The sequence below is a fragment of the Lottia gigantea genome (genome assembly GCF_000327385.1).
Source record: "Lottia gigantea unplaced genomic scaffold LOTGIsca_32, whole genome shotgun sequence".
Taxonomy (NCBI): domain Eukaryota; kingdom Metazoa; phylum Mollusca; class Gastropoda; family Lottiidae; genus Lottia; species Lottia gigantea.
This window is the reverse complement of record NW_008709073.1, coordinates 950,160-972,816: the sequence shown is the minus strand read 5'-3', so window position 1 is coordinate 972,816 and position 22,657 is coordinate 950,160. Positions and strand designations below refer to the sequence as shown.

The 22,657-nt window shown below is 34.7% G+C and overlaps 1 protein-coding gene across 1 annotated transcript; it reads right to left on the bottom strand.

The window, feature by feature from the left end:
* Positions 1 to 19,663: 19,663 nt before the first annotated feature.
* On the bottom strand, positions 19,664 to 20,485 carry LOTGIDRAFT_162050 (hypothetical protein; the record flags this gene model as incomplete). Its single annotated transcript, XM_009057988.1, has 2 exons — positions 19,664 to 19,758; positions 20,170 to 20,485. The coding sequence occupies 2 exons, from the start codon at positions 20,483 to 20,485 to the stop codon at positions 19,664 to 19,666; spliced, it is 411 nt and encodes a 136-aa protein (XP_009056236.1).
* Between the last annotated feature and the right edge of the window lie 2,172 nt (positions 20,486 to 22,657).

The following is a 22,657-nucleotide window of genomic DNA, read 5'->3' as shown; positions in this document are numbered from 1 at the left end:
TGAATTTCAGACAACATTTCTCGGTCGGATTCAACGTGTGGATCATCAATATTATAGAATGGCGTCCATTTTCCAGCACAAGGTTTATCTTGACATAAAAAAGGAAAATGATAAATATGCCAGAAACAGTGTATTATGGAAGGAGATTCGAAATTATGGAAAATTCGAAAGAGAAGAGCATCTGTCATATTTTAAAATTTAGATTGAAATTTTAATAGGCAATTAGTCACAAAAAAATACTGATTAAAATCTTTTGTTCATTTAATTAAAATTACGTAGCAATTCAGACTGTGTTAGATTATTAAGGTAACACAGACAGCCGAAAGTTGCCATATTCTTCTAAATTTGACTGAAAATTCTAACGAAAAATATACTATTTTATTCTTCGGGGCTTACATTTTGTTAACATCAAAAGGATAGGTCATGTGATTTATAACTCATTTTCGAATGGATAAAAATCATATCTCGGCAACAATAATGAAATGAAGAATTAATGAAACTAATTCCGGCAACATGTGGCCGAATGTTTCCATTCCGTACCGACTAACCTTTTAGACAACGTGGCATCTAACGAACACGTTGCCCAAAATACTGTCAGTGTGTACAGTACTGTGTGTAGAAGTGTGTTTATTGTCAAGTGACAAATGTATAGATACACCAAATACGAATATTATCTTCGCAGTTAACCCTCTTGGTACCGGGATATTTTTTTAAATATGTCATTACGGGCCCGGGTTAATTATTACTAATTAGTGAAATTCTGTAGTACACTTTTGATGAATTGTACACAATTTACCGTCAAAGATATCACCTGAGTCTTGTTATATCAATTTTAGCTGAATTCTTGATAAACTCATTTTATAGGTATTTTTTTGGTAAATGAGCACTATTTTTGGGTGAAATCGGTGTTTTTTATTCAAAATCTGTCGAATTCTGTAAAATCAAATAAAACTTAATTTGAATTCAGATTTATATCAATTTATTGAAAGTTTTAAGAAATTCAATTTTTAGGTAAGATTTAATGAGAAAAATGAAGAGCATAATATTGTTATTTTGAGGTGAAAATGGATATTTTGGGGATAAAAACAGATATTTTGTTCAGAAAACAGTGATTTTTATTTTCATTTGTGTTTTCTCAACTGGTCCCTGTGTAAAAAAATTTGGGGTGAAAAACACCTTTTTTGATCAAAAAACAGGGAAATTGCACCTATTAGTGATTGGTAGTTTTTAACTTCTCCAGTCACAGAGAAACCTATTCATTCAGGAGGATGCGGTGTAAAAACACAATTTAGCAGGTAAAACAGATATTTTGGACGAAAAACCCATTTTTGGGTCAACAAAAGGGAAATTGTACTTAATAGTGATGGATATTTCTTAACTTCTCCAGTAACAGGAAAACATGTTCAAGGCGTGTATACCGTGTGTGAAGACGACATTCAAGATATGGCCCATAACCGCCATTTTTTTGGTAATCAAGCAAATGAGGTCATGTAAAGAACCAGCGATTTATCCGACTACTAACTACTCTTGCATGTAATTGTAAAAGTTTATATTAATGTCATATTTTTTTTTTAAATTTATGCCAATACCCAACAAATTTATACCTTTCAGTATTGGTCTAGGTTACAATTTGTGTTAAAACAGTGCAAAAACAAAATGTTAATTATGAAGAGTAATTTCTTTCTAGTAGTATTTCTATATGGTGAAATTGCTAAAAATATACAAATCAACCCTTTTCTTATCTGTCATAAAATGTCTAACAATGTACTGGCTATTGCTGAGATTTCTGTTTCTACTATAAGTCTCTTAGAGTAAAAAGTTGATCCATCATATAACCTTAGCTACTTTGTTTTTGGCTATGTTAATAAATAGAAGTCTATATCCATAAAAAAAAAACTGTTTTTTCTTAATGTGTTGTGATACTTCTAAATGTCTTACAAGGATTAGGTTTATTATTAATGTCAATAGTATGCCAAGATCGTATTTTAATACGAGATATAAGTTACTCAATTTGTTTCTTTAGCACAATTGAAAGCGACTACGCCTAATGGATTTGACTGTAAACCCTGTGGTAGGTCTTGCGAACCTATTTTCTCATTTCTTTGAAACAATAAAAACTTTTCCTATGATCGAACAACCTACAAGCGGAGACCATCATATTAAATATTTACCTAATTTCATATAAAAACAACTTCGTTACTGACTATTCAATGGCTATCTTTACGATATAGTACATGGCAAAAATAGTTTATTCAAAATACTTAAGTATACTTGTATTGTATTGTTTTATTTAGCAAAGCAAACACTTGCCATAGCCTAAAATATGTCAAACAAAGAACCAGAACAAAAAAGCAACCTATTTGCAATCAAAGTCTAATAATTTGAATGAATAATGATAATAAAATAGACAGAAAGAATAGAAATAAAAATTAAAAGATAACTGATCATTCCAACGCAGAACCTCTAAGCTTGGAGGCATCAAAATGAATCTACCTAAGCTTAGAAGTTCAGAGTGGGATCGAGGATTCATCTTCTACGCAAATAGAATTGTAGCATAAAGATAATTTTTTATCTCTAGGAATTTATTATATCTACCATAACTGAGTGTATAGGTCCTCTGTGCGTTTTCTAAATTCACATACGTTTAGGCAGTGTGGATCGTCTTCTAAAACCATTCCATTAAAGACCTGTTTATTATGCCAATAAAAAACATAGCCTTAAACAAAGAATCTAAGGTTATATGATGGATCAACTTCTTAATGAAAGAGACTTATAGTAGAAACAGAAATCTCAGCAATAGCCAGTACATTGTTAGACATTTTATGACAGATCAGAAAAGGGTTGATTTGTATATTTTTAGCAATTTCACCATATAGAAATACTACTAGAAAGAAATTACTCTTCATAATTAACATTTTGTTTTTGCACTGTTTTAACACAAATTGTAACCTAGACCAATACTGAAAGGTATAAATTTGTTGGGTATTGGCATAAATTTAAAAAAAAACTGTGACATTAATACAAACTTTTACAATTGATAAGGATAACAGACATTAAACATGACAAGAGTAGTTAGTATCTAGTAGTAGTCAGATAAATCGCTGGTTCTTTACATGACCTCATTTGCTTGATGACCAAAAATGGCGGTTGTGGGTTCTAATCTTGATCGGCGAGGGAAAGTGCGATGATCTTGAATGTCGTCTTCACTCAATTTTCTAATATGAAATAAATGGGTACAATGTCAAGAGGTTTGGCCAAGGTGAAAGCCTCAGATGTTATTCTTGCAGTTTATTTTTAAGCTAGACTATACGCTTTAATATAGCATATCGATGCTGTAACATCTTGGTGTAGTCACATTATGATTTAAGTTTCGCGAGGTACCTATTCACATTACATTACAGTGCATACATGTATCCCTCGTCATTTTTTAATAAATAGAAGTCTATATCCATAAAAACTGTTGTTTCTGAATAATGGACCTTTTTCTGTATAATTGGATTCACGATTGATTTAGTCTCAAAAAGAATGCCATCACTATTCATACTATATATGCAATGATATGGGACAAAGAATCGATCTAAGATCATATTTTGGGAAAGGTCAACTGGTTACAATTAAAATATTATTGCAAATGTCGATCCTAACCTACATCAGAGCCTATGCATTTGGAAGAATCGAACTGTCCTAACACCGAAATTTAAATTTATTTAAGGCAAAACGAAATAATTGTAATAGCACGGTCAATACTGTCTTCCCTATCACTAATTGCTAATAAAATTCAGCAATGCAAATGGATGAAAATCACAAATCGATACTGTAGAAGTAAATGGCATGAATCTTGTAATTATGAGTGTAATTCGAATAAAATACTTCAATTAAGGAAAAGGGAAAAAAAACCTGTTAACTTAAATATTCAAATTGTAAACCATGAATCACAGTCCAAATGCCGACAAAATCAAAAAATATATACGAAATGAAATGAGTACAATATCCATCTTTTACCATGAAATGATCGCAACAAATAAAAAAGGTAATTTGTAACATTAATTGCATTTTTCCTTTGATGTTTGTAAGATGTTTTTAAAATGTGTATTCGAGAAAAACATGTTCTAGCAGTTTGTTGTACGATACTTGAATAAATTGACATTGAGCCAAATCAAACCTTATTTTAACGCATTATCCTAACGCATACGTATGTTATATATGCTGTAAGAACCGTTGTTATACTATTTAACTCGAAGAGGTATATTTTTGATTAATCCTTTTTAATTAGTCGATGAAATCCATATATTCTACCTAATGTTTACCGTTAATTTTACGGACAGATGGTTCAATTTCTCAAAATATATCCAAAAGTTTTTCTGATAACTCATTCTAAAAAACATCATCGAGACATCGTCCATAACAAAATGGATTGAAAGGTAAAAATAAAGATCCCATTCTGCCATGAATATATTTATACATGCCGCGAGAGTTTTGGGTATGCCGAAGCAAGATTTGTATCGTATACAGAACCTGGTAGACGCTACTTAGTTCCGTGCTCATCTTATCAATCGGTACTTTTACATCCCGAGGTCTCTATTACTCCTTACCTGCATATCCAAATGTGTACAGCACAGTTAAACCAAGAAATACCAACACATAGCGCAGCATATTGAAACAAAGTTTTCAAGTAGCTTCAACTAATATGTTAATTCGAATTCGACACTGTAATGCTTTTATATATTTTAAATGCCAATTAAAATGGATTCGTATCATACATCAGTAGACAATAAATTTACATAGATATAGATGTTTAGTCAAGCTAGAGTTATAGATAGTGAATTAATTATATTACTAGGCATCAGACGAAAACTTTTGGAAAAGCTGCCCACTTACCTTCAAGCTTCATAAAGAAGAAAATAAAATATAAATAATACAAATGTCAGTTGTTCGTTGATCAATGGATCCATGAAATCAAGAAACTCAATGGTTTCATGAAATTGAGAAACTCAATCAAAATCGAAATATTACCAAATAGTCGTCTTCAAGTAATTAGGTTACCAATTTTTTTAAACTTGACGAGAAAGTGGAAAATGTTAAAGAAAGGCCTATATAAATACTAAAAATATAAACATCACCAAAGCAAAAAAAAAAAACAGTTCTTGAATTTAAAGACATTTTGCTAGCCATGATATACAAATAGATATGCCTGGTCAAAAAATGTACCAAACATAAAAAATACGCATCGATTTCTTTCTGATTTATATGTAAATCAGACAAACAAAATCTTATCACGCCAGGTGACCGTGATCAGTAAGGAAAAATAGTTGAATTTGCTTTAGCACAGGGTATTAGACATGTAGATATTAGCTTTATAATGATCAAAATCTATCCAAACATTAGAAATTTATCGTCTTTGGAAGCCAACCACTTGCATATCTGAGTATAATACATTAAAGTCAACTGACATAAAGTAAAGCCCGAATTCTGAATCCGAATGAAAAGATAAAGATGATGACAGAGCCCCGAAACTGCTGATTTCAGGATCCAACATGGCTCAACAATAAAAACCAGTGTTAAAATTAGAAACGAACCCTCCTTCCCCCTAAAGCTAATTGTCTCGAGTATTTTAATTATTCACGACCATAGGATCAAATATTTGTGGTAAAAATCAGTTGTGTTTTCTTTAGTCCGTAACTATCATAATATGTGCATAAGATAATAGTCATAAAGAGTGAGGTTTGCATTCTGACAGAATCCCAAAATAGTAATCAAGGTCGCCATCAAGAGCAGATTTTACACTTAAATTAAGATTTTTTAATCTGTCAATTTACCCTTACACGGTGCGTATACCATTTTTACTGACCCTTTCAATTCCAGTCAGATGTTGTTTTGAGCCATCACAACATAAGGAAAGCAAAATGAATAATATAATACACTGAAAAATACAATATACCTTAATATACATAACACTGTGCTAATGAGAAAAATATGTTTTCCAGATTTATTTATCTGATAACTATATACATTATGCATGAAGATATATACTCCTGCTCATTATGGTGTCTGGCACATATACATTCAGCATATTTTATATTCATTTGCCTAGAGTATTGTGTGCATACTGTCATAGTTGTTATTTTTAACTGTAAACCACTTCTTTTGCAAGGCATAACTTCCGAAGAAATTGAGATCAGACTGTTAAATATCGGGGTTGATATACTCTAAATTAACTACCTTAAACAACTACATAATCCCTAACAGAGCCAACGAATTAACATCTTCACCAATACTCAGATGAAAATTAAAAACTCCTATATAGGAAGACCAAATTAACCAAACGGCACAACTTAAGAAAGCAAAATATAGCAAACTATTTGGACAAGTAAATAGCCAACGACTTCGCTGAAGCAACACTGTGCAATAAAGAACACATCAGTTAAGCACAACAGATCTCTCTTAGTAGTCTTAGAAAGATCGACCTATTTAGCTTTCAAAGGAGAGTTTGATTCATCCAACTGACAGGTATGTGAATAATACTTAATCGAGAAAGTCATTAATCTGTCGAAGGGGCAGTATGTAAAATGTTCACTTTCAAAAACGTAAATTATATCTGAAAATATATTTTAAATAATATGCTATCTACAATAATAAAATATTTTCACTGTTAAAATTTTGCTCAATACATCAATTGTAGTGCAATATAGAAATACTAAAATATTATTTGTAGAAGATGTTGTCGATTTAAACACAAAATTTGATAAAATTCTGACACAAACTGTCACCTCTATCACGTTCACAACCAACATTTAACATAAAATGTTTTAGTAAAATTAGATGAAATCTCTCTAGTATTCATGACGTATTTTGACTCTTTTTTACCAAGTCAAACTTAACTCAAATTCCGTTTAACGAAAAAAACCAAATTCGAACTTCGAACCAAGATCTCAATGTAATAGATGATCACACCAAATTTCATTAAAATCAGGTGAAAACTGTAGTCTCTATTGTGTTCACATACAAATTTTGATACGTTTTTACTATGTCAATAACTCAAGAAGCCGCTCCATCAAAGAATTTAAATTCAAACCTGACAAGATCTCATCAATATAAATGATAACACCAATGTGTCATTAAAATCAGATGAGAACTATCGTGTTCATGAGCTTAGCTAAGCCGGGCGGACATGTAAAATAAAACAAATAAAGCTGGAATCGTATTAAAATATGAACTCGTTTTAATGCTCATAGGTCGGACAACAAATTACAAGACAAGCCTGTTTCTAATCATTTCAATCTCGAAGACCATTCAATAGACGATCTCACCCTAATCCCAATTGAGCACATAGAAATTGACTTGCCCGAAGATGAACCTATCAGTACATAACAGATACTATACTTCCCATCGGGCGAGTTATTTTTTCTAATTTCAGATCAGAATAAGAACAGAAGAAAACCCAATATCAAGACCCTTAATCCTAATTTCTAAATAAAGTGTCTGCTCCACCCTGGGCCTGTACATATGGGAGAATCAAACCCTCCCTTCCCCGAAAACCAAAATGTCATAAAAATCAGATAAGAACTGTCGTGTTCATGAGCCAAGCTAAGCCGGGCGGACATGTAAAATAAAACAAATAAAGCTGGAATCGTATTAAAGTATGGTGCAACCTGGAAACAATTAATTTCATTTCCATAAAGGTCGTGAATGACTGTGTGATGGAGAGAGCAAGGGCAATACTGAAAGTGGAAGAATAAGGCATTGGTCTATTCCCTTTCTCTTCCCCCGAATTCCGACTGAATATGAAGCTTCAGAGGAAACGCCATCACCCAGCTCTGCCTCGTCAGTCTTGGTTATTGTTTCTGGAGATTCTTGAATGGATATAATCGGCTCACTGAGAAAAGTGTTCCCATGAACGATATGCTGTATGAGGGAACCCCAGGTGACCATGATCTCCTGTTCCAATCTACTTCTCTGTTGCTGTCCTGTACCACTTTCTTTTCCCTTTTCATTACCTTGCCTACTCTGGTTATCATATTCGCCGAAGTGCTTGTCATTGTACAAACGAAATTCGTGGAAGTTTGTGACGTTAAGCAAGGAGTGCCATTGTAATTTTTCCTGGTATATACAAAAAATATATTTGTGTCTACTAGTAGTTATACCTAATTTTGTTATATGTCCATGTCCTCTTATTAAGCTACACGCAAGTCCATGTCCAAGTTTAACGCGTCACCGCATGGTAAAGAAAACCGCCATTGTGATTTTCTATGTTAGGCGTTCTGTTTTTGGACATTTCTTTTCAACATTAAACCTAGAATAATAACTCGTTTATTATATTTATAGGTAAGTTGTTAACTTGTATGTGTAGAATAGGTTCATAGTCAAATTCAAGCTTGTCATCGTATATTTATTTTGTAATACTCTTTTCTTCATCATTGGTGTTTCCCCCCTCCCTCCATTCGCATAGACCCCATTGTAGGCCTATTTCGTGCTTATTACTGAAAATGGTTAAACTATTGCTTATTATGTTTTGAATTATTTACGAATGTATTTTCATTCATTCTTATCATGCATTCACAAATGTTGTTTACAATGTTCATGCCTGTATAGTGTTGCAATATTTAAAGGCATAAATTGGTCTATTGTCCTCAATATGTAAATGAGACATTGAAGCCCCCTTTATTTGCAATTTGCACAATTTAGATTGTCAGATATTCATCATATTAGAACCTAGTTAAGTGTAATTAGATTATGTTGTTCACACCCAAAATGTTGGAACAAATGCGCACATTATTAAATGCTTAGACTTAGGTTATTTCAAATCCATGGTACATTTCATTATCCCTGTTGGCTTATTCAGTAAAAGTGTTTTATATAGTTTTATTAGATGATATTTGTACAAATATATATTGTAAACACACACTGAATGCATCCAGAACTCCATAGTAGTTCCGTTCTGTTTTTGGACATTTCTTTTCAACATTAAACCTAGAATAATAACTCGTGTTTATTATATTTATAGGTTTAATCATCTGAAGCTCCTGGCTATCCCATTAAACTTGACCATTGTTCCTCTATCACCCCCTAGAGACAACAGCTAAAAACACATATTTAGAGGCACAAGGTTACACCATCAAGTGTTCGACCAATGTTTTAGTCGTGAATTGCGTACACAGTGCGTCACACATGCGTGTTCAGCACTCTGCTCCGATGCCACGTCCAATGCACGGCAAATTCGTTCAAGAGTCAGTAGGTCTTCGTCTATTGAATGGTTGTCCAAATTAAGATTTGGATCGGATTATTTCCCTGTCTCCCCCTTTTTTCTTTCTCAACTTGCTATGTTTCATAATAACCGTCTTCTTAAGACCCTTGTGCCCTTGCTTTCGTAACTTTGTCATTAATACAAAGTACCATCCTTTACTCCCTAGAGGCCTTTTAGTATGAAGTCTTAGCTGCTATCCCTGCTAAAGTGGAATTTATATTTAATACGAAAAATCTGTATGAGACGTGATCGATCAACTCTCCAGTGGGACGAGCGGCGAATTCATTCACCGTTGAGACATAGACAATTATGTGCCATTCATGAACGAACCTCCACGATACAATGGTTTAAGTCTAGTAGATACTGTTAAACCAAATTTTCACAAATACTAAATGGATATCCCTGTGAAGAAGCGTCATAATCAAGCAGTTTGTAATTAGTGGTCGCCGACCAGAAATGCCAGAGGATATAGGCCGCCTATTGGGTGATATCGTAACTGGTCTTGGTCTCAGGGATAGGGCAACATTTGATAATGGCATTATTTACAGAAACATTTGATCACCAAACGTTAACAAATGATTGGCCCAGCTTAAAACGGATGCATGATCCAAGTCCGCCAGGATCATCCCTTCCTTAGAAAGATGCGTAATTTACGATGAGTCGGTTATGCCGAAAAAAAAAATAAATGGAAGAAATTGGTCAGGTGGAAAAGATACCATCTACTCAACCACTTATCCACTTGCATTTCGAGTACTGCTGTAGGTAATGTTTTGTACCTAAGAAAGATCAATGTTCAATATTATGCAGCAAGTGATGATGAAAGTCAGATGAATGAAAATAAAGCAAGAGAAGCTATCTTGAACCAAATTCAATACATGCTACAATAGAGAAAGTAAACATCAACGTTTATTAACTCCAAGAGGGGGGTTTGTCTTGATCGCTGCATTTTTTATATTAAGGAATTATGTGCTAGAGCCATAAGGAACAGGAAATACATCATGTGAATCGTTGAAGATACAATGGTTTAGAATTGATGAGACACAGCCAAACATGGTATAATATAAATACTAATCAACCAATGAGCACGTATCACTCTGTGATAACATCAATTATGCCTACTGAGCTTAAGGCCTACATTAAACAACTTCAGGTTTCCTGTCAACAAGAAAGCTGACCTTCTCAGTCCATTTCATCGGGAGTGATTCCCAAGGAATATTTACATTTTTATCAAAATCTACTATCATCTTCCCGAACAAAACATGATAGCACCACCTCAAAAATGACACCGAAAATTGATAGTTTCCAGATTTATTAGTTTGTCGTAATTTTAAATTGTGTGCGAAATAAATTAAAAAATAAAACCCGTGAATATTAATGTTAAATACCAAAAGACAAATAAAAATCGGTGCAAGTTTAAGATCAGTCCATTCATACTTATTATTTCTACTTTATATACCCCAATAAAAAAAAAATAAACTAAACCACTCTAATCTCTCATCTGATGCGTTAAACAAAAATGCTAAATTATATTGCAGTTATTTTTCAATTATTATTATATTTTACTTTTTTATATTTTAGTTTGTAAATCAAGTTATTTTTTTATTTGTTGCATTACACTTTGGTGCACATTTCGAAGTGACTATGTTGAAATGAACAGCACAGATTGTGTCTTGTTATTTCTATTAATAGTCAACACATATATCCATTCAACTTCCATGCTTTGAACATATACGAGTACATTTTGTTTTATATACACATGGAATTCTGTTTTCATAACTATATTTTGAAGATTCAAAAATAAAGTAACTAATTATTGAGTTAATATTACGAATGAAAATAAAGCCAATGATATAAAATGAACTATTTACACAGATATCTTTCTGGATCAAAAATTGTAGAGGAGACAGATAAAATATCTCTTACTAGACCTATATAAAATGTTTTTTTTTTTAGTTTGACAAAGTTTGACAAATGTGAAAATATGTGTGTGTTTAACTTGCATGTGGTCACTTTTTGAGGTGTAGAGTGCTTACCTAAATTATACACTATACCATGTGAACGCAAAGTTTCATGAAAAAGGAATTTTTATAAGACAACCACCAAGCAGTAATTGAGGCTAACTGGAAATGTCATTATTTTAAAGATTTTTTCTTATATAGTAATAAAATTTGCATTATGGTTGTCTTTTTTTTAAGAAGGATTTATACTTTTTTAATTGCGAATTTTTGTTCTATGTCCCTCAATACTTTTCATTATTATATGTTACGCAGACTATTATTGATTGTTTAATAAACGTAGTATTCGTTTATATAAATTATCAATACACACAAAGAAAAAGGTATTTCAACACCCCTTTTTGATTATATGTGAGGACTATATTACCAATTATGTCTCAGTTTTCTTTGTAGAGCAAAAATTGAACAACAAGACAACGATGGAATAAAATTCTCTACAAATTTCATAATTTGAAAAAAATTTATTTTGATTTTACAAAAACTGATAAAAAAGGAAAATATTTATTGCTATTGATGTAACATGTCTATCTGAATTGGTAAGTCAATTTCCATTCATTTCATCCTTCGAAAGTTCATCGAGTTGACAAAACAGTGAAAGTATCTGCATCTTGTTATCTTCCTGATGTAGTGCCTGTTACAATTCATCAACATTCTGAACTGGGGGCTCCTTCTGACGGATTTTACCTTCCAAATGTCAGATATGTTCGATGGGATTGAGGTCTGGGCTTCTGACTGGCTAAGGTAGGCTAGTGACAGCTTCTTGACGCAAAAAATCCACAACAGCACGTGCACAATCTGGTCGCACATTATTGTCTATACAGACTGGCCTTATGTTTAGAGCACGACACGTGCTCGAGCTGCCTTGTTTTCTCGCGAAAGCAGAGTTCTTATCAGGTCTTCTGGTAACAACTCCCTATTTATAACCGTGCTTAGCGAGAAAGGAAAGCGCCCTACAATACTCTTAAGAAATACAGCATCCTCTCTTGCTGATGTGCACCGTCTACCAGGACGATGATGCTTTCGTACCTATCGAGGTTGAAGGATGGTGACGAAGCTGTCGTGCAATCTCCTTCATTTGTCATGCCAATAACATTCCATCTTTTGTAAACAATAAATTGTGAACGATACCCATTATTTGATTTATGCGGTAGATCGGGGACGTGCGCGACATGAATCTCATCTTGACTGTTATGGAGGACATGATAATTATATCGGGTGTCTCAAAACAAAAAACGTCCCAAAGTTTAACAGGTAGTATCTCAGCTGTTGGTAGACTGATCTCTTTCAAAATTCAAAAATCAGAATTTCAAAATCAGAATGACGTGCCGCCCCAGTCCCCGGAATGTACTCCAATGGATTATGCCATTTGGGATTCTCTGAAGGAAAAGGTGTACCGGGAACTGACAGGCAGGATAGTCACTTCTTGTGAGCAGTTATCTTTAGATGATATCCGTAACAGCATCTCGAGATGGAAAAATAAAAATGTTTATTGTATTGTTACTATGCCTTGAAAATATGGAATTGAAACATGTTGACAGTAAAAATTTAACGCTGTTATTGATCTTCATTGATCTACTTTTAACTATATTCTACTTTAGTAAGACCTTTTGTCAGAATTTTATGTGTGTGAGTGAGGGTGTGTGTGTATATATATCTCATGGTCATTTGACATCTTACATCTGGGTGTTGCGATCCCTTTCTTTGCCTCTACATTAATTATTGGCATGGTCATACTTATTGGCATTTTATACGTTTGATTACGACGGAAAGTTAGATAACGTAATTACAAAATAATGTAGAACAGCAAATGCGGAAAAGAGCAAAGATAAGTTATAATTAAGTCCCGCTATACATCAAATATTATAAAACATCCCTTTAAACATAAAAACCCCATACCCTTAACCACAGACAGGACAAGTACGTTGTTAATCGTATGAAATATGAAGCATCATTATTTTTATGAAGTATAATTAGTCGTTACTAATACCCGATTAACACTGCTCATTTATCATGCACTTAACCACATCAACACGTCATCCAACAATCAGTGGCGGAGCCAGGTTTACGTCCCAGGGGGGCGAGATATCTGAGGTTGCCCGAATTTCTAACTTAGTTATGAGAGTTTTGCAAACTCTTCGAGAGAAACACTATTGTTATTGGCAATGAGATCCACAAGTATTCAGTTTAATTTACGATGTACTGTTTTCACCCGATTTTGTGTGAGATTTTCGGCTAATGGATATGTTATGTTTATATGGATTTTATTATTTCGACTTTCTTTATAATCGGAATCAAGTTCCTTGCCGCATGTATCGCATGCAACCCGTTGTCGATTCAATCGTTTGCATGTAGAAGACATTGTTTTGATTTCTGTGTCAATTTGCTAAAGTGCAAGTTATAACCAGGCCAAACAATTCTGGACAAAAGACAAAAATATTTTTGAAAAATGTTTAAGTGCGTGTTTATCGATGATCGAACAGGTGTTATTCTAACGAAAGTTCACTCTGAAAAGATCTCAGCTAGACGACACGCAATGTTATGTGATTATAATGATAATCTTTTTTCCAAGGGAAGTAAGCCAGGGAACTCGTGTGTTGTTAGTTGAAACCTTATCAAACTTATTTATTTTACGTTTTTTTTATTGGTTGAATTAGAGTTTATAACTTTTTCTTACACAAAAAAACAATGTGATTATTAAATGATCTATTTTCCAAGGGAAGTAAGCCAAGGAATTTGTTAACTATCTTAATTAAAGACAATTCGGGAACAGATTTCATTTTTTTTTGTCATACAAATTTATTGAAAAAAATTGAAACCTGTGCCCGAATTGCCTTTTTTTGGTTGTGTAAAAAAAAATTCTAAACTCTACTTTCGGGCTGCGATTTCAATTTTTGAAATATGTAAAATATAATCATACGAATGACATTCGGGCAGTGATTTCGATCCTTAAATAATATGAATTATGAAATATTATTATAGGAGAATACAATCGGGCTATCAATTTAAAAAAATACAGTTATAGTATAGGATATTCGGGCAAAGATATGATTTCATTTTTAAATTCCAAAAAAAACGGGCCGTTCAAAAAAAATTTTTTTTTTAATGCCTTGCCCGAAAAACTAGCCTTCGGGGCTGTGAGGGGGGCGGCTGCTACCTCTAGGATTAAGGAGGGACATTGTCACTCAAATAGATGCAAACTTGTCCCTTAACGTAAGACACTCAATACTTCACGAGTAATTCTACTAAGAAACGGTTCTTGATCAAAGAGCATCGTACATGTGAAAATTTAATTTACTTAATTTCATGCAGGGAATGTCCCAAACAATATGTAGGAGAAACTAAATATAAATTTATGCACTCGTTTTACTGCTCACAGATCTGACTTTGCACATGTTTAACCTATTTAAACCATGTTTGTACGATTGTTTTCTCGAAACTAAAAGAGCGGGGTTACCCTAAACGATTTTAGAAATTTCACCTTAGCGGAAGTAGCAGCTAAGAACAGACATTATGTCGAATTACATCCAGGATGAAGGCGTGCCCATTGTCAGTCAAATTGATGCAAAACGTGTCCCTTTATATCAGAAATTCATTTTTTCATGAGTAATTCCATTAAGAAAAAGTATCCTATTCAAGAGCATCTAACATGTGAAAACGCACCTTGTTTACGGCCCATAGATCAATAAAGAAAGGCTAGCCTGTTTGTAATCATTTTAACTTGGACGACCATTCATCAGACGAGCTGCCAGAAGATGAACCTACGGAATTTCGTCAAGCTAGGAAAGGCCATTTGATTGAGGCGCTAAAACAAGACCGATAGGATTGAAATTCATCATAATGCAGACATAGCACCCTTTGTCGTCTCGTTTAATACCATTAGCAATCGAGTAAGTAAGATAGTCCATAGCCATTATGAGAGCCTGCAAGAGAAATTTTCTATAATCAAAAGAGAGTTGTTCTATATTCAAATAATCAGAACTTCAATGACAACCTTGTTTATAGCAAACTGACGCCCATTATTATATAACAATCTAACCTCTCGCCCATTAGACGGGTTATATTTCATCTAATTTCACATCAGAACAGAGGAACATCCTCAGCATTTCCTGAAATATTTATTCCGTTTTTTCGCTTGTACATTTTGGAGAATTAAACCCTCACCACCCCGAAATCTAATCATGTCAACCTGGACGACCAATCATTAGATGATCTTATCCCCACCCCCATTCTGTCAGGGAAGTTTCGAATACAGCTAGACCGATAGGACTAAATATTCACCATAATGCAGGCATAGCACCTTTTGTACATTTTGGAGAGTCAAACCCTCTTTTTCCCGAAACCAAAGTACTGGTTAGATTCAATTGCTAAAATGTTATTAGGTGATATTGATGTGTCAAATGGAAACAACTCTAATTGGAATAAGTTACTGTATTTATATACTATGAAACAAGTTATAAAACTTCCTACTAAAAATATTACTTAAAAAATTCCACTATCATTAATGATGTATCGTTTCTAATGAAAATAATATAATTGAAGTCAATGTTCCGACATATGGTTTATCTAATGAAAGTGTGAAACTTGTTGATGTAGGTTTATTAACCAATCTTGTCATAGTCCCTTTTGTTTAGATATGTGCCTATTCTGATCCTAATATTTCCTTAGAAACTTGGTATAATATTATCCAGTCGAAAATTTATAGCCATGCTCCATATACGTTAAAACGTGTCAAGACTGAAATAATTTCACAATTTATAAAGGCAAACCTATAGATATTAACTCGATTGATGAACCTAAAAAACAATATTACATAAAACTCGTTTCAGATCAGAAAATCTAAAAATATATTTGGACTAAGGCTAAGAAAATCGTCTTATTCGGTAGAACCCGAAGTATTAAATGAACATTTTTATACGCCCCCATTTTGTATGTTGGTTTGTCCTCCACAATTGCTCGTGTGCACAAGTTGTACAATATAGCTAATGGAGTGTATTTGCTAAGTTCAAACATCTGCATACATAATGACATTGACCCACAAATTGAAAATGAACACAAATCCATCAAGAGAGCCTTAAGAGTGAGCACAAGCCAAGTGTGAACCGTCGACTATATACTTCCACACTACGTGTGGGCATATAAAAAATCCAAAGAATCCATAAAGAATTGTTGTCTGAAGACTGAGCAAAAGTTGCTCTATATAGCTAATACGCTAAGTGAAAAATTATGAGATCATCACGAAAATCGAAAGGGATCATCTTTATTATGACATTGGCCCACAAAAAAGCAAATGATTTCATTAAGAATTGTTGCCTGTAGAGTGAGCACGAGTTGCACAATATAGCTAATGGAGTAAAAACAATTTTTAACTCCTTGATCCTCTATAAGGCAGACTTACTGACGGATTTTGACGCAACTTGGTGTGAGTGTGAAGCAGACTTACTGACGGATTTTGACGCAACTTGGTGTGAGTGTGAAAGGATGAACACTATTGAGTATGGAGTGTTCTATGGGCCTTTGGTCAAAATACTTTACCGTAATAAAATGTTATTATTATTATGAACACTATTGAAAATCAAAAAATATCTAATGAGTTATTGCCCTTGTTATTGTAATCATTTTCGGAGGCACAATTTTCTACGGATTTGTGACGAAACTTTTATGAGTTATTGACCATAAGCTTAAAATTGCAGTACTTCAAGGCTGGGTTTTTTGCCGGATTTAGAATTAGGTGATAACAATCATTCACAACAAATTTTGTCGATATCCATCAAGAAACCAGCTCACTGTCGTGCCCAGAATAGTTGCGGATAGACAGACAGAGTGGGCGTATAAAAACCTGAACTCAAATGACATCCTCGTTCATATCAAACTAAAGCTCATAAGAGACAGACAGGGCCGACGACTATATACGCCCACATTACTCAAAAATACATTGGATTGGTAGGGCTTATCAAAGCAGTATAACTTAAGTCAGCTACGAAATTTTACTTGACATCCTCGATGACATAAAAAAAACTTGCGCTGGAATCGTAAAAGAAATCTGTAAAAGATTCAACATGTTTTTTTTTTATCAAAACCGTCGCTAATTTTGTCGTTAATTTCCGACATCTTTAAAAGTCGTTTTTGAATTTGAAACTGTCTATCAACGAAGCGGATTATTAGGGAAGTTTGATCAACGTGACTAACATCTAACGTTGTATCAGTCATTACAACGTAAACACGAGCTGAATATCTTTGTTCTATTTAATTTTTGAGAGTTTCATGGCCTAAGACGGAAATAAAATCCCACTTAACTAATAGGTCACAATCTGTCATTGTTAATAAATCATCGGCCAAAAAATGTATACTGTACGGTGTACCACAGGGATCCGTTTTGGGCCCAATTTTATTTAGCATATACACCACTCCACTCTTTAAGATAGACATGGTCTTTACTTCTATCTATATGCAGATGATACCCAGTTATATCTGTCTTTTAAACCCTCTGTAGATAATAGTTTTAATTGTTGTAAATCCAAGATTGAATGTTGCATAGAAGATATCCGATCTTGGATGAATAATAATTTCCTTAAACTGAACGATGATAAAACAGAATATATTCTTCTTGGCTCAAACAATCTTGTATCAAAAGTGAACCAAAATGTATCTCTATCTGTGGGTACTAATGTTATATCCCCAGTCCCATCTGCCAGAAATATTGGAGTTATATTGGATCAACATTTATCATTGGAACCTCATGTAAATAATGTGTGTAAATTGTGTTATTTTAATCTCCGTAACATTAACACCTTATTTATCTGCACGAATAGCAATATACACGCCAAATCGAACTCTTAGTTCTTCTTCGGACAATTATTTACTCGTTATCAAATCATCCATCATTTTAACTTTTGGTGAGCGTTCTTTTACCGTCCAGACTCCCGAATTGTGGAATATTCTACCTTTTGATTTAAGATGCTGTACTTCTTTAGCAATTTTTAAATCTCTTCTTAGGACATTTTTGTTTAAGAAAGCTTTTTTTATAGATTCTTTTTTATCATTTTATATATTTTACATGTCCATTTTATCATAAATATTTTAATGGTTTTATCAATCTTATTGTACAGCGCAGTGATAAGTTTCATCATATTGTTATGACATTTTTTTTTATCAAAATAACAGGCCAACGAAATTATAATCCAAATTTGTAGTGGAAGAAATTTTTTTAAAGATTGTTACGTACCTCCATCTTGAGACAAATTCTCATTCATCATTTAGTAATTGAATGTATTTTATTTTATTTAAAAACATCTACGTCATAATTTCTTTTATTAATCGCTCATTTCGGTCAAATGATTACAACATGACTACACTTCCGTGCTGTTAAATTTAGTTTAGTTAATTCTATTTAAATAAAGAAAAAGTGCTTAAAATCTTGTGGTACCGACACATCACGATCATCTGAGAGCAAACCTATATATATATATATTTAAAATTAAACACAGCTGAAAAGACGCAGTTATTTTATCATTTAAGTATAACGTCTTGCCGAAGCCTTCGATTAAGCTTTGGTGAAAACAGTTCGTTCAAATTTTAAGATCGTAAAGCCCCATTCATATTCAAATACCTTCTGGAAATTAGTTGCTTCCTTTTTTTCTCATTATCAGTTCTTGAGGAAAAGTCGGTCCAATGAGCTTGTACTTTACTACAACTTTTGCCGTGACACGACTATCATTCCTATCTCACTGCTCCCTGAGCCGATCCCTCATCACCCATTTGAGAAAAATTTCTTATATAAATGTACACTTTTTATTGACTTATTTATTTTGTGTATTATAATGCACTACATGAATTATTTCACTATTTTTACAATTTTTGTTTTGTCTTACGAATCAGATTAAATTAAGCTTTGTGCTTCTTCCTGTATTGTTTTGTATAACTGTTCCTTACCACTCTATTTATATGAAATAAATATATTATTTATAAAAAAAAACCACTAGCTTGATACTATAGCGGAATTGCTACATGGTAGAGGAGTAACTACTCAACTCTGTTGTGGGTAAAGTATGGTTTTGGAAATGACAACAAGTAATAAGTTGAACTTTATGTACACAATCAGGTTACATAGAGAAACCGGTCGTACATTCAATGCAGCTCCTAAATCTTATGTGTCGATCTGTACGGTAGGTAGGTAGATGACAAGTTAACGTTCGCTTCCAGCGGATGCTGATATCGCAAACTAGGTAGTTGTTGGTAGTCGTAGTAGTTGGTAGTTGGATTGGATCAAATTGGATGATTCGGTGTTGTTGGTTTGGTTGTTGATTCTTCGTTAGATCTGGTCGGGTCGAATGACATGGCGGTGAAACTCGGCCCTGGATGGTGTGGCGTGAGTTACTCGGTCTCCTTCATTCTTCCAAACTCGTTCTGATCATGGTATTTCTTGTTGATTGGTAGTCAAATGGTAGTCGTTGGTTTGGTTTGGTTTGGTTAGATTATCTGTTATCTGTTGGAAAACTAGAAGACCTGAAAAAAAAAGAAAAAAAAGAAAGTGAGAAAAGAGGGAGGAAAGAGGGGGGGGGGGGAGCTTTCAACAAAAGGGGGAGAGATGTTCTCTAATGTTTCTGCAATGAAACTTGTTAAATTGATTGGATATAATTCAAAAGTGTTAAGAAACTTTGAGTATAAAAACTTAGCCTATCTGTTCAAGTCAGATTTGGTTATAAAATGGAAGACTAGTTCCATTATCGTATACCAGTGGTCCGTGGGTGGAGCCAAAACATTCTGTATGGTGAGTAAAATGCCGTTGGTTTCCAGGTACTCTTGCAGTGGCTTACGAGAGGGTTTCAGTTCAGTGCATTGAATGAGGACATGCGACCTTGTGGCAACGTGGCCGCAGCGACATTTAATGGCGTTGAACTGATGGTCTCGTAGTACGTTGTTGGTCCGGAGTCTGGTTGCCACTTTGCAGATGGCTACAGATGGATGGTTTGGTTTGGTTTGGTATCTTCGGATCAATCTGGTATCTTGCGGTGTCGAGGTTCCGTAACATGTCGGCCCATTTCTGGTTGATCCTAGAAGATACGATACTGCAGAACTCCGAATAGGAGTATTCTACAGGCTCGATATCCTCCAGACTCCAACTTTCCTTGGCACAACGGTCTGCTTGATCATTGCCAGGAATGGAGACGTGCGATGGAACCCATACTAATTCAATCTTCTGGTCGTTCTTGGTTTGGTAGTTGTGGATCATTCTTCTTATTTCGGAAATAACTTCTGACCTGCAATTAGAAGAGGTGAGAAAAATAGATTGGAGGCTGCTTAGCGAGTCTGATAGAATCGCGGCATGCTCCGTGTGATTGACGGACAGCCATGCTACCGGGTCCCTGATGGCAAGAAGTTCTGCTGTGAACACTGAACAGTGCGGGGGGATCCTTTTACTGATGCGGGTGCCTTTTGCTGGGATGCACAATCGTAACCTGTTGCCATCGATGTAGATCTTCAAATGGTCGGCGTACACGGAATCAATGAGATCAAGAGCGCGAGCTCTTGCTCCCACTGGGTTCTCGTGCTTGTTGGTACTCTGGATCTGCTGGGTGTTGACTGTCGGGTTGGTAACCTTCCAAAACGGAGTAGCCGATAGGCGTCGTTCAAGGATCGTTACTTGATCGAGCTGATGCTCTCTCTATAGATCAGTGACCGCTTGCCCGTAAGAAATACTCCGATTCTTCTGGTTATTTCCGACGCGAGTAAATCTTCTGATGCTGGAATACGTTGGACAGCTTTCGGACAAATACTGAAGTTTTCCCCAAAATTTGAGAGATAGTTCCTCCCTCCGAAGAGAGAGGGGTTTCTCTCCCACCTCCTGAAGTAGCGCCTCATTCTTCGTACCTACGGCTGCCCTGGTGGCAATACGTATAGCTTTCATGTGTAGAACGTCGAGTTTCTTCAGTTGAGTATCACTTGTTTTACCATAGTCAATACAACCATAATCAATAACTGAACGAACCTCGGCCGTTGATTGGTGGAGCGTGCACGTGCATTCATAACAAACTATTGCTCGCACTGGGTCTCATTCTGATTCTAATTTTCGTGAATCTACGGAGATTGCCGACGTTGACTCGGAAGCTGTTGTACAAGTAACTGGATAATGAAGACTTCAAACACGGGAGATAAATCCCGCAACACTCTTCTTCTTCTTATCTTTTGAAAGAAAAACTGAGTAATCTCGATATCGATAGCTTTATTCTTCTGGTTTATAATACAACAAAAGAAAGCTCTTCTTGAATTTTACATGGAAAGAGAATTATAAATCTACAAATTCGTCACATATTCTTGGTAAGACTTGGCGCAGATGGACGGGATGTATAGTGCATCAATGAGGACTCTGTATTTGGAGGTGTAAAGGAGAAATACTCCCTGGGTAGAGTTCTCTGAAATGCCCTGCGTTGGAGGAACACCAACCAACCCCTTTCCTCTGCCGAAAATTCTTTTTGGTGGGATTATTTATGTATCCGTAACTGGAAAGACATAAAGAAAGTGTTTGACATTTCAATTTCAAATGCGACACAGAGGGTAAATTAAATTCTGAGGCCCTCCAATAGTGATTTGCAACGTCTGGCCCATCCAATGGATTCGGTTGTGTTGGAGAAATTAGCAATACAGGCAAGTGCTGATTTGACACATGCCGCTTCATATGTCTGCATATGACAAACTTTGGCCATGGACGGCTACATGGACGCTTTTAGTAAGACTAGGAACCAAATAGCTATAATAAGTGGTTGTAAGGAGAAGGGCGCTGCTCAAAAAATCCATAGAAAAGAATCCAAAATCAGTTCAGGACGCTTTGAAACATATGAGACTATTTTTAGCCAACCAGAAAAGTTTATTTGGATCTTAAAACTTTTCACATATATAAGTGAATTGTAAGTCTGAATCAGATACAGAATCCGCTAGAAACACCAGTGAGATCAACCTTGATACCCTTCATGAAAAGATAGGTAAAAAGCTTGATTCTGTGCTTGGTACACGGCTTGATTCTATAGTCGACTCTTTGAAAGAGTGAACTAAAACGATAGCAAAGGTGACGTTCCCTCGAATAGAAACAAATACTGGGAGGCCAATAAGAGCTTCCCAAGATACTCCGAACGGGATGAATCTCGATACGATGGTCCGTGACCAGGAACAACCTAGACGATTCGATCGGTAAACAGACCGGGAACCATCTCGACGATATAACGACAGACGTTCCCGTAATTATGACCGAGACTACCTTATAAGACGTAGTGACAGGATAGAGTCGGAAACTGAACATTCTCAGTCTGACTCCGGACGCAATCGAAGACAAGAAAATAGAAAAATAACTTCTCCGATTCGTGATACGAGATCCGATTCCAAACATAGAAGTAGTTCAAGGTCTAATGAC